The sequence below is a fragment of the Aulonocara sp. 'chitande type north' Nkhata Bay genome, linkage group LG19 (assembly GCF_057382095.1).
Source record: "Aulonocara sp. 'chitande type north' Nkhata Bay isolate Kocher_YH1m ecotype deep benthic linkage group LG19, A_spYH_male_GT1.1, whole genome shotgun sequence".
Lineage (NCBI taxonomy): Eukaryota > Metazoa > Chordata > Actinopteri > Cichliformes > Cichlidae > Aulonocara > Aulonocara sp. 'chitande type north' Nkhata Bay.
Genome location: NC_141362.1, coordinates 14,660,788 through 14,675,171, shown reverse-complemented (window position 1 = coordinate 14,675,171; position 14,384 = coordinate 14,660,788). Strand labels below are relative to the sequence as shown.

Sequence of the window (14,384 nt, the reverse complement as noted above, 5' to 3'; positions counted from 1 at the left end):
ACCCAGGGCCAACTTCTTGTTGGGCGATTGAGGTAATCACTGAGCCACCATCGTACTGTGCATTCAGAAATACTGTCCTGAGTCATTTTTCTGGGGTTGTTGGATGAAAAAACAAAACAAACAAAACTGTCTTTCACTGTAGATTCATATTAAATTCATATTATATTTATATATTTATTTTTTTATTTTTGTACTTGATAGATAGCTTAGCTTAGAATAAACTCCCATCAATTATGATGATGGTGATGGTGATGATGATGATGATTATTATTATACATTATTTGCAGTCGGACTTTGAGTCATTTTAACGTTCCAGGTCAGCTCATTTAGGCATGCCTCATTAGCCGCTTTCCTTATAAGGAAAATGCAGCTGCAAAGCGAATATTGGCCAGCCCTTAATTACCACCCTGCACCTTGGAGCATCCGTTGTTTCCCACCTGTTGTAGACCCGCTATTTCCTTCAGGTATGTGCAAGTTGCTTTCTTTGTGATTGTGTTTACGGTCTCGTTCTGCCCTGGAAAAGCAAAAATTAGCTGGCTGAACTCGTTTAACTGATCTCTCCTTCATTGCTGTGTTGTTGTGCATTTCTGAAATGCTGCCAGTAATGTTAGAGGTTTTCTAAGCAGTGGGAACTCAGAATCATTGTTTCAACATGGTAACCCAAGCCAGCTCATGTTTCATTATAAACTAGTAAGATGAGTCGAGTAACTCTGAAATAAGTGACCTTGTTCTAGAAAGGTTGATCAGAGTGAGTTTCAACACCTGTGTTCCTCCTGAGTTAAGTGAAGCAAATCCATCCTAAGTGAAGTGGTATCCTTTTAATGTGGCCTATGTAGCATTTTAACTTAAAGAATTAGAGGGGACAATGGAAAGCTTTTTGGGTTCCTTGTCTTCCCAGTTATAATTTACCCTACTTTAAATTTTATTAACAAATAAAAGAACCACATGATTGATGATTACATTTGAGTTTAAAGAAATTGAATCTAATTAAATGTAAATCAGCTTTAATGTAACTGGGATTAAAGCCACTGCAGATTGAGTCAAAGCTACAGTGTACTTATGCGTGTGTGGTGTTCAGACCCAGTCAGGCCTCCTTTAACCTCTCAGTGGAAAATCTGAAGCTTTAGACTGATTTGATAACAAATATTGTGCCTCTCCAAATCAACCTGTCTGCATCCTGGATTCAAAACATCTTTGAAATCAATTTAAGATTAAGATTAGACAATTCATTTACAGACTGGCCCTCAAATCGTCGCGTTATTGCAAAAGATGAGTTTAGATTTAACCTTACATTTAAAATTCAACTTTTTGGTTTAACACCTATATTTCACATTTAGATGGAACTGGTTTGCAAATGTTGCAAACATGGTTTGAAGAGTTTTTGTTTTTTAAATCCACATTTTAAAGTTTGGAACCAAATTGACTTCAGCATGGTTTAGTTTACAAAACGCATAACATACAGGTTAATTATAAAGCTTGGATGTCATATGTGGGGAACATTTGTATTTGAAGCCACGTCTGTTTAACCTAACTGGTTAATGGTAGTAGTTGGGTAAATGAGTTAAAGTCTAGCTATAAACAAGCCCCACCCCCTCTAGTTTCATTCAAAAGAACACCGTTCACAACATTTGAAAGCATCACAAGCTCTCTGATATGAGAACTCTGCTGGGTTATTGATTGGTTTTAATTTTGAACTAACACTGCTAATACAGAGGAAAATTATAAGTTTGTGTCCCCATGAACTGCTGTCACACTACTTGTAACTACTCAAGTCCATCTCTCCACCTTTTTGTTACAGAAATGACCACTGCTGGTAATGTAAGTGTAAAATTTCCTTTCTTTTATTTCCTTCTATAATTTTTCGTTTTTCAAAATTAAGGCTGAAAAAGGCTAATGGAGGCTAATTATAGTAATTTAATCATGTGCATTGGACTTGGAATTTTCTTCTTCCTCCAACTTCCCCTTTAGGTCATCAAGTGCAAGGCAGTAGTAGCCTGGGAGCCCCAGCAGCCTGTGGTGATTGAGGAGATAGAGGTAGCACCACCCCAGGCCAATGAGGTCCGCATCAAGGTGAGACGTCCACTTTCAAGACTTGCAGGCCCTCTCATCCTCTGAAATGATCCTGGAGCAATGTAGTACCTCCATAAAGTTCCTGTTTTACCAGAAGATTCACCAGAAACAACCTTGACTTTGGATTTGATTATTATTCCCGTGGTTACAGATTGTTTCAACAGCGCTGTGCCATTCAGACCTGTACTGCCTGTTGAAGGTTGTGGAGAAGGAATTTTTCCCAGTCGTCCTTGGCCATGAGGCGGCCGGCATTGTCGAGAGTGTTGGGCCTGGAGTCACAGAATTTCAGCCAGGTCAGTTTTTAACTTTGAACAAATTAAACTTCTCTCCGTGAACAAGAGATTGACCCTGACATCAGCCACAGCTGTTCCCATGGTGTTCAGGTTGGTTTTAGGAAGAGACTTGATTGCCTTTGTCCAAAGGGTGGTTTTAATTGTAAATTGTGATGTTCAAATTTTTAAATTCTCAATCCAAGTAAATGTGGTCCATAAGCGGGCACTCGGTTAATACGCCAAAGCAGAACGTGTGACCATTTATTTTTCCTCAGGAGACAAGGTGATTCCCCTCTACCTTCCTCAGTGTGGAGAATGTCGCTTCTGTAAGAGCCCTAAGACAAACCAGTGTGACGTAATTTGGTGAGTACAATCTTGCTTTATTCTCACCTCTCATTGCCACCATGTGCTGATGTGTACTCTTGAGGTTCATGTTTCCCCTCTATCTTGTTCAGGACTAGAATGGGTTCAAAAGAAATGGCACTGGAAAAGTCCAGGTTAACCTGTAATGGGCAGAAGCTGCGGCAGTTTATGGGAATCAGCACCTTCTCTGAGTACACTGTGGCTCATCAGATGGCTGTGGCTAAGATTGACCCTGATGCTCCTCTGGATAAAGTCTGCCTCCTTGGGTGTGGGGTCTGCACTGGGTATGGGGCAGCTGTTAATACTGCTAAGGTGTGTATGCTGCTAGAACTGAAAGGTTTTTTTGTTTTAGTAACGACCTGTAAGCACTCATCCAAAATGAATCCCATTTACTGAAATCATCTCCTGCAGGTTGAGCCAGGCTCCACCTGTGCCGTGTTTGGTCTGGGAGCTGTGGGTTTGGCTGCAGTCATGGGCTGTGAGGCTGCAGGAGCCAAAAGGATTATTGTTGTTGACATCAACCCAGACAAGTTTGAGAAAGCCAGGGAGTTTGGAGCTACTGACTTCGTCAATCCCAAGGATCACAATAAACCCATTAGTCAAGTGCTAATGGAGATGACTGGTGGAGGTGTGGACTACTCCCTGGAATGTGTTGGTGATGTGGAATGCATGGTAGGGGAATTTTATGAAATTTAGATTCTCAATAGAGGGAATTAAGTGAAACAATTTCCTTTTTGTTTTTAAAACCCAAAAGACCTTGAGTCAGTTTAGTCTTTTCAGTGACTTCTATCCTTCTGCTGACTTGTTACCATTTCTCCATCTAGCGCAGTGCTTTGGAGTCCTGTGTGAAAGGCTGGGGTGTCAGTGTGATCGTGGGATTGACAGACATGCAAGACGTAACCACCCGACCTCTTCAGCTCACCTCGGGACGTACATGGACTGGCTGCCTGTTTGGAGGTGAGACAAATGTGACCATAACCAGTAGTTCTAGTGGGCTGGACCAGCGTACAACATTTTCACATGAGTGATTAAATCTGATGGGCAGCTCACAACAAATTGTTTGTGGTCTAAGCTGGCATGCTTCTCCAAATTAGGATTCAAGTATGCTTGATATGCAGCCCACCTGTTATAAGGCAAGAAGCGGGGCACTCCCTGGAGAGGTCCCCAGTCAGCTGGACATATTCATGTCATGAATTGGACTGAGATCTGCATAATTTCTTGCATCTTCTGTTGTAACAAACTGGTTAGTGCCGTTCTAACTTGTGTCTTTGGGTGGGGTCAGGATTTAAAAGTAAGGATGCTGTTCCTAAGATGGTGAAAGACTACCTGGAAAAGAAACTGAAGCTGGATGAGTTTATCAGTCACACTATGACTATGGATGAAATCAATGATGCCATTGACCTAATGAAGCAAGGCAAATGGTACATACAGCCTCAGCTGACATAACTTAATTACTAGATGTCCAAAACGAAGACCTAATTTGTGTTGTTTATTTCAAAGCATCCGGACAGTTATGAGTGTTTGTCCAGAATGAGGTAAAACGCAGCAAATGGTAGATTTACACTCACTGGCTGACTAAATGACACATTAATCATTCTTCTTTCTGTATCCAGGTGGTCATGAGCTTCTCCACAAAATAAACTCCAGTCCTGAATTCAACAACCCTAAAATAACTCATCACTACACTGTGCATAAAGGGAATCAGACATCCATGGATGGTTGAAATCTGTGTTGATAAGAGAAACTAAACACTGTTTAAAGAGCAAAATAAATGGTTTAAACAAATCTGTGTAGTTTATGCTTTTGTTGTACAATATATTAAGCAATGAATTGAATAGTGCCAGATGTAGTGACTCACATTTCATTAAGACTTGTGCAAATATTGCCTTTTAAAGTTTATTTTTGTTTAACACACTTTGCAATGCCTGAACTAATTGTTTTCAGAGTTTGACTATTTAATAACTGCTGCTCACATTTACACACAGCCTAATATAAATATGTACTTAACATAGCAGGGAGTGCCGTCGTCATCCCGCTAGTTTTGTCACAGATGTCCCTTGTTAACTTCTACTTTAATGTAATTGCTTATGGCAGTGAACACAACTTCAGAATTCCAAACAGATCTGCCATTTGTATTCCTATCCTCAGATCCTTTAGATCCTGGCTTCATATGCACTTGCTTCAATCTTCTGCCATGACCACTCAGTACCAACTGTACACTTAAACTAATAGTTCTAAATTCCATCCATCCATTCGCTTCCGCTTATCCTTTTCAGGGTCGCAGGGGGCGCTGGAGCCTATCCCAGCTGTCATGGGGCGAAAGGCAGGGTACACCCTGGACAGGTCGCCAGTCTGTCGCAGGGCTAACACATAGGGACAGACAACCATTCACATTCACTCGCACATTCACACCTAGTGGCAATTTGGATTATCCAATTAACCTATCCCCACAAGCTGCATGTCTTTGGACGGTGGGAGGAAGCCGGATCAGGAGCAGATCTGTGCTTCTGTGTTCAGCCAGGGTTTAGTTTGCCATCCTACAGGGGGGGGTGGGGACAAACTTCAGCTTAAGTCCATATTCTAGTTTACTCATGTTGTCACATGTTGGAGTAAACTTGTCAATTCCCCTTTGACCCTCTTTAACTCAGGACACATTGGGAATGTCCTGAAACACTTGCTGGCTTGCATGCACTGCAAGAATGAAGTGTGATAACAGGACAGCATACTGCATTTGGGATGGGTGTGGTGTGTTTTGGTTTTCTTCATAAATAGTATGCTATGTAGTCTGGATATTCTGAGACACGTTGGAAATTAAAAATATAGTTCAACAGTTTTAGGATTACCTAAAGACTTTTGCATTACGGAATTTTTGTCATATTCTGCAAGTACATGTAAAAGTGCCAATACCACCACAGGTGAGCAGTATTCCCCGAGGCAGTAAGACCATGTACATCTTGTCCTTTGGACAGAAACTTGACTATAACTAGAAAAACTTGCATTTCCTGCGAAAATGCTGTGTGGATGCCTTAACGCTGAAGATGTCTGCTGAAAAAAGCTGAAAAAGTTGAAAAAAAAAAACAAAAAACATTGCCCTGAGCAGGATTCGAACCTGGCCCTTCTGGTCTAAAGGCGGCAATTCACCTCACTGCACCAAACTCATTCACACAAAGAAGAGGTGGAGAGAGTGACAATTGTGGTGAAATTAGCAGAAGCTGCTTAGAATTGTGCTGATAAGAGGTGAAAAAGCTAAACATTTGGCAGAAAAGAGGTGAATCAGAAGAATTTCTGCTGAAAAGAGGCAAAGAAGCAAAAAGATGAGCTGACAAGAGGTGTAGAAGCAGAAGTACTTGCTGAAGATGGCTGTATGTGTAATGACACACTGGAGAGCAGTGACACACAAGAAAGCAGAGCGCATGCAAGCAGGGAACATGTGTAGCAACTGTCACAGGTAGGATTCAAACCTCTGCCACCGGGTCTCACAGCAGATGCCCTACCCTCTGAGCCAAATGAGTTCTGGTCACAAGCAAAGATATGATGAGAGGGACAATGTGCACTGTGGAGCAGAAGCTCAAATTAGCAGAAAAGAGGTGAAGAGGAAGAACTTTGTTGTGAAATGAGGTAGGATTCAAACCTCTGCCACCGGGTCTCACGGCAGATGCCCTACCCTCTGAGCCAAATGAGTTCTGGTCACAAGCAAAGATATGATGAGAGGGACAATGTGCACTGTGGAGCAGAAGCTCAAATTAGCAGAAAAGAGGTGAAGAGGAAGAACTTTGTTGTGAAATGAGGTAAAGAAACTGAAATTTGTGCTTAAAACAAGTGAAAAAGCTGAACTCTGAAATCCTGCTAAAACAGCTGGTTCTCACGTAACTGAAAAAAGGTGGAAAAGCTTACAATTCTAATGAAAACAGCAGAAGAGGCTGAGATTTGTGCTGATAAGAGGTGAAAATGCTGAACCAATCAGCGGTACTGCTTCTGTCTGCTTCATCAGGCTGTGTACTTGTATGTATTTCTGCCATAGACTGTTAACAAGAATGTGAGGTCCATATTAGAAAAGCTGCTAAAATCATAAAACTTTGCAGAATTGTAATAAATTATCAATATGAATTACCGGTCTGTGATAGTGTATAAATTTGTACTCAAAAACTAGGTGGGATAGAAGCATAATTCTTGCACTGGGTGAATCAGCGGACTTTGGTGTACTTTGACTACGATTTACATAGCTCTTTGTATCTCCGTCGCGGAGACATGAGTTTGAAAAATGAGAGGAGGACAGATTTCCACCCCTCAAACATGTTTTTGCAGAAACACTGTAATTTCGCTTAAATAGTATGAAATAGCAGTAATACTATGATTTGGCAGAAATACTACTTTTTAGCACAAATACTATTGTACAGAATGGTGTACGTCAGTTTAATGCTGGGTGGTGCTGCAATAGTAACTATCCTCGGTCAGAAGGAGAGGCTGACATCCAGGGATTAGATTACCACAGGTGGAGTTTATTGGCGGTCAGATGGATGGTACAGGGAGGCATGGCATACAGTAGGAGGATGTGGAGAGGTGATATGGTGTGGTTTCTATGATTAAGAACACTGGCAACAAATTCCTCCACTACAAATCAGTCTGATACCACTTCTTACAGGGTTCACGTTTACTAAGGCACTACCCAAAAGGCGCCACAAGAGGGCACTCCAACACAAGAGATGACCTATTTACACTGTAAACACCCCCTACTTAGCCACTACATACTACAGTGATATTACAGTATACAAATTCACACAAATACTATGATTTGGCAGAAATACTATGACTTAGTAGTAATACTATAACATAACAGTTCAATGTTCTTGCACAAATACCACAATATGGCAGAAATACTATGTTTTAGCATAAATACTGTGATTTGGTATAAATACTACGATTTGGCACACATACTATATTCCGCAGATACACTATAACATAACAGATATTCTACAACTTAGTAGTAATACTATAACATAACAGAATTATTAATTGGGCACAAATACCACAATTTGGCAAAAATACTATGATTGGGTACAAATACTATGATTTGGCAATAATACTGCATTTTAACACAACTACTGAGATTTGATTGAAATACTATGATTTTGAAGAAATACTATTACTCCATACAAATACGATGCTTTGGGACAAATACTATGTTTGGGTTCCAATACTATGATGTGCAACAAATACTATGATTTGGCACAAGTACTATGATTTAGTACAAATACTATGATTTGGCAGAAATACTATGCCTTAGTAGTAATACTATAACATAAGAGATATACTATGGTTTTGCAGACAAACCAAGTTTTCTGCACAAATACCATGATTTGGAACAAATGCTATGATTTAGCAGAAATACTAAGATTGGGTACAAATACTATGATTTGGCAATAATACTGCGTTTTAACAACAACTACTGAGATTTGATTGAAATACTATGACTCCATACAAATACGATGCTTTGGCACAAATACTATGATTTGGCAGAAATACTATGCCTTAGTAGTAATACTATAACATAAGGGATATACTATGGTTTTGCAGACATACTATGTTTTTGCACAAATACCATGATTTGGCACAAATGCTATGATTTAGCAGAAATACTATGAATGGGTACAAATACTATGATTTTGCAATAATACTGCGTTTTAACAACAACTACTGAGATTTGATTGAAATACTATGATTTAGAAGAAATACTATGACTCCATACAAATACGATGCTTTGGCACAAATACTATGATTTGGCACAAGTACTATCATTTAGTACAAATAATGTGATTGGGCAGAAGTACTATGTTTCAGTACAAATACTATGATTTGGCAGGAATACTCTGATTTAGCAGAAATACTATGTTTTAACATAAATACTATCTTTTGGCAGAAATTCCTGCTAAAAAGGACTATTTCTGCTTTTTAGCAGAAATACTGTAATTTGGCATAAATACTATAATTTGGTATAAATACTGTGATTTGGCACATATAATATATTCAGCACATATACTATAACATAACAGAAATATTATGATTTGGCCCCAAAACCATGATTTTGCACAAATACCATGATTTGGCAAATATACTATGATTTTTCAAAAAATACTATGATTTAGCAGAAGTACTAAGATGTAGTAGAAGTACTTTGCTTTAGCAGAAATACTATGATTGAGGAGTAATACCTAAACATAGGAGAAATATTGATACACAGACACACATACACAGACAGTAAGGGAACAGGAGCTGTTGAGAGTCTGGGCTTGGTATATGTAGGTCAGTTAAATTAGCTGCACCTGCTGTAGTCAGCCCTTACACACGCAGACACAGAGAGAGGTGTGAGTTTTCTTCAGTGTATTTCTGACATTCAGGATTCCCCTCGAACAAATGGCCATAATTTCCTAACCGTAGAGGCTAGAACGGTCATTCAGACATTGTTTTGTTCAGAAGAGATGGGGGAATCTTCAGGTCTTCATAATTCAGAGATAAAATATAAATTATTAAAGATATATGACTTGTAATACACTGTAACTGAGTAGAGGCGAAGCAAAAACTGCCTTGACTTGCTCTCAAACAACCTTTGGTAACTCTAAATCTATATGGAGCATCAAAATCATTCTTTCACCGTAAGAAACAGCAGGCTTTGGTGAACAGTCATGGAAATTTTCAGGGCTCTGTGGAAATCCATCAAAAAGATATGATGAGAGAAAAAAGTGACTCATTTCCAGAATTTGAAATCTGATGAAATCTGAGCGAGGGACAAATTTCCTACCCTCAAACAAGTCTAACTCATCTCAGAACAGTAATAGGTGAGAAAATAATTCTTGAATTGTGAGCATCAGGAGTGTCTGAAGATATACCGGGACAAGCCTCATGTCTTAACTTCGCTTCGTTAAGGAGATATGACAATTTGAAAATGCCTCTCATTAGAGAAATCCAGCGGTGATTTTGAACAAACTCTCCATTGAGTTTATATGGAGAGTTTTCTGACTTTGTGTTACTCTGAGGAGATTTGCAAAATAACTATGAGTCCCACAACAATGATAGGGACATTTTCTGAAAGCCAGCAAAAATACCTACGTTTTGGTGTATAATCTGTGGGGCTTGAGTGGAAATTGAGCGAGTAGCAAGAAGTTGTTTGGACATGAAGAGAAAATTCAAACAGTTTCACTGTCCCCTCTGAGTTAATTGCATAGCAACCATAGCAACGCATGTATTTTCTGAAAAATCACAATTTTGCAACTGAAGACTTAAAGAGAGATAAGATGAAAACAGTAGAAGATCTGAAAAAGCTGAATCATACAGGAATAGCCCAATCATTTGAGAACGTTTTAAAGTTTGAATGGAGTTTCTAGGTGAAAGTATGAGGCAGTAGTTAAGTTTCAAAGACAAGAAAGTTTTAGCAGAATTGTGGAAGTTTCCCATTCATTTCAATGGGACAAATTAAAGGAAAAAAGTGTAATATTTTAAAAAGTATAATAGTAATAAACACCAAAAGTCATAGCCGGCATAAGCAGAAAGAGCAGAACAGTTTAGAGTTTGAACGGTGAAAATAGCACAAAAATTGTGGAAGTAGATCCACGGCGAAATGTGTACGGAAACACCCGGAATAATAAAGAATAAAGAGAAACAGGAACTCAATAGTGTGGATGCCTATTAAGGCATCCACACAATAATGGAAGTACATGTAATTCCCAGATTGTAAACAGTCTCATATAAAATGCTTGCGTAACCGTACTGGGTAAACCTGACCTCTGAAGTCCCTACCAACAAATGTTTATGCGTCATCGCAGAATTTAAAGTCCATTCTTCCGTCGAGTTTTCCTCATTTGGTTGCAGAAATGGCCACAGCTGGTAAGGTAAGTAAATCATTTAAATGTGTTTCAATTACTTTTGCAGATTTTTATTTTTTTTTATAAAGGAAAGAATATCATAACACTTTACATGTGCTATGATTTAATGGTTTGCTTTGCACATATTTTAGCAAAATTGTGGAGGTATGTAACAACGACAGGAGAGGTCTCAGTGTCTCACTCCAACCACTTTATTAACTGACAGAACTTCACATATAGTCAGCGCCAAAATCTCCACCCCCACACTTCCCTTCAACTTGTGTGTGAGTGGAGCCACCTGGTGGTCCGCCACAAAATCATATTTTCCTCTTGAGATGGTAGTATTGTACTGATTTTACTGCTTAATTTATTAAGAATAGAACCACCAGGAAGGGTCACATTGAGTCATGTGTGGCATAGCTGCACTGAAATAAAGTCTGCATTGAAACTGTGAGGCAGGCATCAAAAACAGATCATCTTCTATTTAAAATTAACCTCAAAGCCAACTACAAAAACACAAACTAATATTGTAAAATTATTTAAACTGAACAAAGTTTATCATCTCATCCACATCTGCCTCTAAGGCTCATGACAAAATGTGTCTTAAAATTGTGTTGCCAGGGCAGCCAGCATGTGGTTGGATATTAATTTCTATGGGGTGAAAATGACCACCTCGGTGGTGCTGGGTAGACCCTCTAAGTCAGGGGTGTCCAACTCCAGGCGTCAAGGGCCGATGTCCTGCAGGTTTTAGATGTGTTCTTGATCCGACACAGCTGATTTAAATGGCTACATTACTGCCTCAACATGTCTTGAAGTTCTCCAGGAGCATGTTAATGAACTCATCATTTGATTCAGATGTGTTGACCCAGGGTGAGATCTAAAACCTGCAGGGCACCGGCCCTTGACGCCTGGAGTTGGACACCCCTGGTGTAAGTGGTCATTGTTACAAAACTTTTGAAATGGCACTAATGGTAAGGGGGGTCAGCCACTGATTAATAATTTCCTTTATTGCATATTTAAAGATTTTTATTTAAATTTCTCCATCTGCTCTGTTAAGTTGGTTTACAGAAATGACCTTGGTGGATAATTTTAATATTGTAACTCTGCCATTTAAGGTCATCAAGTGCAAGGCAGCAGTGGCCTGGGAATCCAGCAAGCCTCTGGTGATTGAAGAAATAGAGGTAGCCCCACCCCAGGCCAATGAGGTCCGCATTAAGGTAAGAAGCAGCCGGCTTTGATGCTCTTGTATGCATGTATGTTCTTTACGCTTTTCTACAACTAAACTCCTATAATCTCATTCAGTGCTTCTTTTACCGTCATATTTGCTGTAGATTGTGGCAACATCTCTGTGCCATTCAGACCTGTACTTCCTTTATGAGAGTCTGGACAAATCGCTCTTCCCAACCATCCTCGGTCATGAGGCAGCCGGCATTGTAGAGAGTGTTGGGCTGGGAGTGACGGAATTTCAGCCAGGTTTGTTTGAGATTGTTTAACATCCAAAAATATGCTTATTTGCATTTTGTGCAAGAGAGAAATAAGACTCATCTCAATCCTGTGTCTAAAGTCTGTAACAAATTTGCAACAAAAATGCAAGCAACTATAAGACAAAAAGGTAATGTTTCATTTAGTGTTCTTTTCTGTACAAGAAATTTATATTTTAGAATTTTAAGGATATTTTATCTTGCAGTGTTTTGAAAACAAATTCATGCTGGAATGGATGGAGTTTAAAAATGTTCAGACTTTCATAATTTGTTCATACGCAAGGTCAGAAGCACTCCTAAATTTGTTCATGGAGCATAAACAAGTTAGGTGCTATGTGAAATGTTTGTCATCCTCTGTGGATGTGAAATGTTTGACAGGTTACGTATGGATTTGTGTATACATGCTGTAAATGAGGCTCAATGCTTTCTGTCTTCCAGGAGACAAAGTAATTCCTCTTTTCCTACTCCAGTGTGGAGAATGTCGCTTCTGTAAGAGTCCTAAGACCAACCGGTGTGAAGAAGCAATGTGAGACTCATTTCATGCCATCTTATTCAGTTTTCATGTGCTTTTACACACACTGCACTTTTTTACAGACTAGATATAAATGTTGTGAAAGTATTCCGACTACTCGTCTTTTTATCAACTAGGTAACTGTTGATTTCATTCCTTCAAGAGGAATACTTTTAAAAGTTGTGCATAAAAAAATAAAAAAAAATCCAAAACATCAAATATGTCTTGTTTAGGAAAAGGCACGCCCAGAAAAGCACAGAACATTCCAGGCTTACCTGTAAGGGGCAGAAACTGCAGCAATTTATGGGGACTGGGACCTTCTCTGAGTACACTGTGATGAACCAGATGGCTGTGGCTAAGATCGACCCGGCTGCTCCTCTGGATAAAGTCTGCCTCCTTGGGTGTGGGGTCTGCACTGGATATGGGGCAGCTGTTAATACTGCTAAGGTGTGTATGGTGGGCTAACGGAATAGCCATTGGAATTGGACATTTTGTGCTGGGGGTGTTTAATTTAATTTTTATGTCCAGTTTTGATCAGTCTCCTTTCCTGCAGGTTGAGCCAGGCTCCACCTGTGCCGTGTTTGGTCTGGGAGCTGTGGGTTTGGCTGCAGTCATGGGTTGCAAGGCTGCAGGAGCCAAAAGGATTATCGCTGTTGACATCAACCCAGACAAGTTTGAGAAGGCCAAAGTGTTTGGAGCTACTGACTTCGTCAATCCCAAGGATCACAATAAACCCATCAGCCAAGTGCTGATGGAGATGACTGGTGGAGGTGTGGACTACTCCCTGGAATGTATTGGGAATGTGGAATGCATGGTGAGGAAGATTTAATCTACTCGGTAGTATCAAATGTCTAGTTTAGTAAAAGTCAACTAAACCTTGCTCTTTTCCAGTGGTTATTTAAGAAGTCCTTCATTAACATATCCTTGTATCCTTCTACATACAATTCTGCTGCTCCGCTGTTTCTCCATGTAGCGCAGTGCTTTGGAATCTTGTGTGGCAGGCTGGGGCGTTAGTGTCATTGTTGGATGGACAGACTTGCATGACGTAGCCACCCGACCTATTAATCTCATGCTTGGACGTACATGGACTGGGTGCTTGTTTGGAGGTGAGATAAATATAAGGGAGCTTACGGTGTCTTTATTAAGCTTATGTTGAGATTCATTACAGCTTGTAGTTTTGTCTTTTGGGGATCAGGATTTAAGGGTAAGGGTGGCATTCCTAGGATGGTTAAAGCATATCTGGACAAGAAGGTGATGCTGGATGAGTTCATTACTCACAACATGACTGTGGACCAGGTCAACGACGCCATTGAACTGTTGAAGAACGGTAAAAGGTAGATTTGCTCTACTATACTTTCTCCTCCATTATTGAGTCAACAGCAACACAGATTAGACCAAAACTTTGCTCAAATCTTTTCTCCTTTTTCCCCACAGTATCCGCACAGTCATGAGATTTTCTCCACAATAATGCTGCTGTGCTGCCTTCAATAACACTAAAGTTACTACCAGCAAACACTAATCAGTGTTTGAAGAGTAAAATAAATGGTCTCCCAGATGGATCTGTGTGTGTGTGTGTGTGTACTCATTTTTTTGGGCTGCATGTTCTGTGTCTTCGGCTATATCCACGATTTCACTACTAAACTGTACTTAAAGGGGCCTATTAGCTGCCAGCTGCTGGAAAGGTGGGGTGAAAAAGTTGCCAGCTTACAGCCAACAGACTTGCTTAACCATTCACACCTACAGTAAATTTAGAATCACAAGTTCACCCAACATACATGTCTTTTGACTGTGGGAGGAAGATGGAGTGCCCACACAGGCACAAAGAGAACAT

At 39.8% G+C, this 14,384-nt stretch overlaps 2 protein-coding genes across 4 annotated transcripts; both read left to right on the top strand.

Annotated features, from left to right (window-relative positions):
• The first annotated feature begins 348 nt into the window (after window positions 1-348).
• Window positions 349-4,490, top strand: LOC147306704 (alcohol dehydrogenase 1-like). The gene is made up of 11 exons (XM_086273906.1): window positions 349-464; window positions 1,799-1,818; window positions 1,969-2,070; window positions 2,222-2,363; window positions 2,618-2,705; window positions 2,798-3,017; window positions 3,117-3,377; window positions 3,530-3,662; window positions 3,988-4,126; window positions 4,206-4,240; window positions 4,319-4,490. The coding sequence occupies exons 1-10, from the start codon at window positions 365-367 to the stop codon at window positions 4,237-4,239; spliced, it is 1,239 nt and encodes a 412-aa protein (XP_086130032.1). The 5' UTR covers window positions 349-364; the 3' UTR covers window position 4,240; window positions 4,319-4,490.
• Window positions 4,491-10,430: 5,940 nt separating this feature from the next.
• On the top strand, window positions 10,431-14,108 carry LOC147306703 (alcohol dehydrogenase 1-like). 3 transcript variants are annotated; one of them, XM_086275517.1, is made up of 9 exons: window positions 10,431-10,588; window positions 11,677-11,778; window positions 11,893-12,034; window positions 12,481-12,568; window positions 12,787-13,000; window positions 13,107-13,367; window positions 13,527-13,659; window positions 13,749-13,887; window positions 13,988-14,108. In XM_086275517.1, the coding sequence occupies exons 1-9, from the start codon at window positions 10,571-10,573 to the stop codon at window positions 14,019-14,021; spliced, it is 1,131 nt and encodes a 376-aa protein (XP_086131643.1). In that variant the 5' UTR covers window positions 10,431-10,570; the 3' UTR covers window positions 14,022-14,108. The 3 variants fall into 3 exon arrangements, with proteins under 3 accessions (XP_086131643.1, XP_086131641.1, XP_086131642.1); XM_086275515.1 differs by having other exon boundaries at window positions 13,092-13,367; XM_086275516.1 differs by lacking the exon at window positions 10,431-10,588 and adding an exon at window positions 11,506-11,532 and having other exon boundaries at window positions 13,092-13,367.
• The last annotated feature ends 276 nt before the right edge of the window (window positions 14,109-14,384 follow it).

What these genes read in the sequence shown, in the direction of transcription:
- LOC147306704 (XM_086273906.1), top strand. Translation starts at nt 365, where the DNA reads ATGCAGCTGCAAAGCGAATATTGGCCAGCCCTTAATTACCACCCTGCA. An exon ending in AGACCCGCTATTTCCTTCAG is followed by an intron (nt 465 to 1,798) that starts GTATGTGCAAGT and finishes TTTTTGTTACAG; the next exon opens with AAATGACCACTGCTGGTAAT. An exon ending in CAGCTGTTAATACTGCTAAG is followed by an intron (nt 3,018 to 3,116) that starts GTGTGTATGCTG and finishes CATCTCCTGCAG; the next exon opens with GTTGAGCCAGGCTCCACCTG.
- LOC147306703 (XM_086275515.1), top strand. An exon ending in CCAATGAGGTCCGCATTAAG is followed by an intron (nt 11,779 to 11,892) that starts GTAAGAAGCAGC and finishes TATTTGCTGTAG; the next exon opens with ATTGTGGCAACATCTCTGTG. An exon ending in CAGCTGTTAATACTGCTAAG is followed by an intron (nt 13,001 to 13,091) that starts GTGTGTATGGTG and finishes AGTTTTGATCAG; the next exon opens with TCTCCTTTCCTGCAGGTTGA.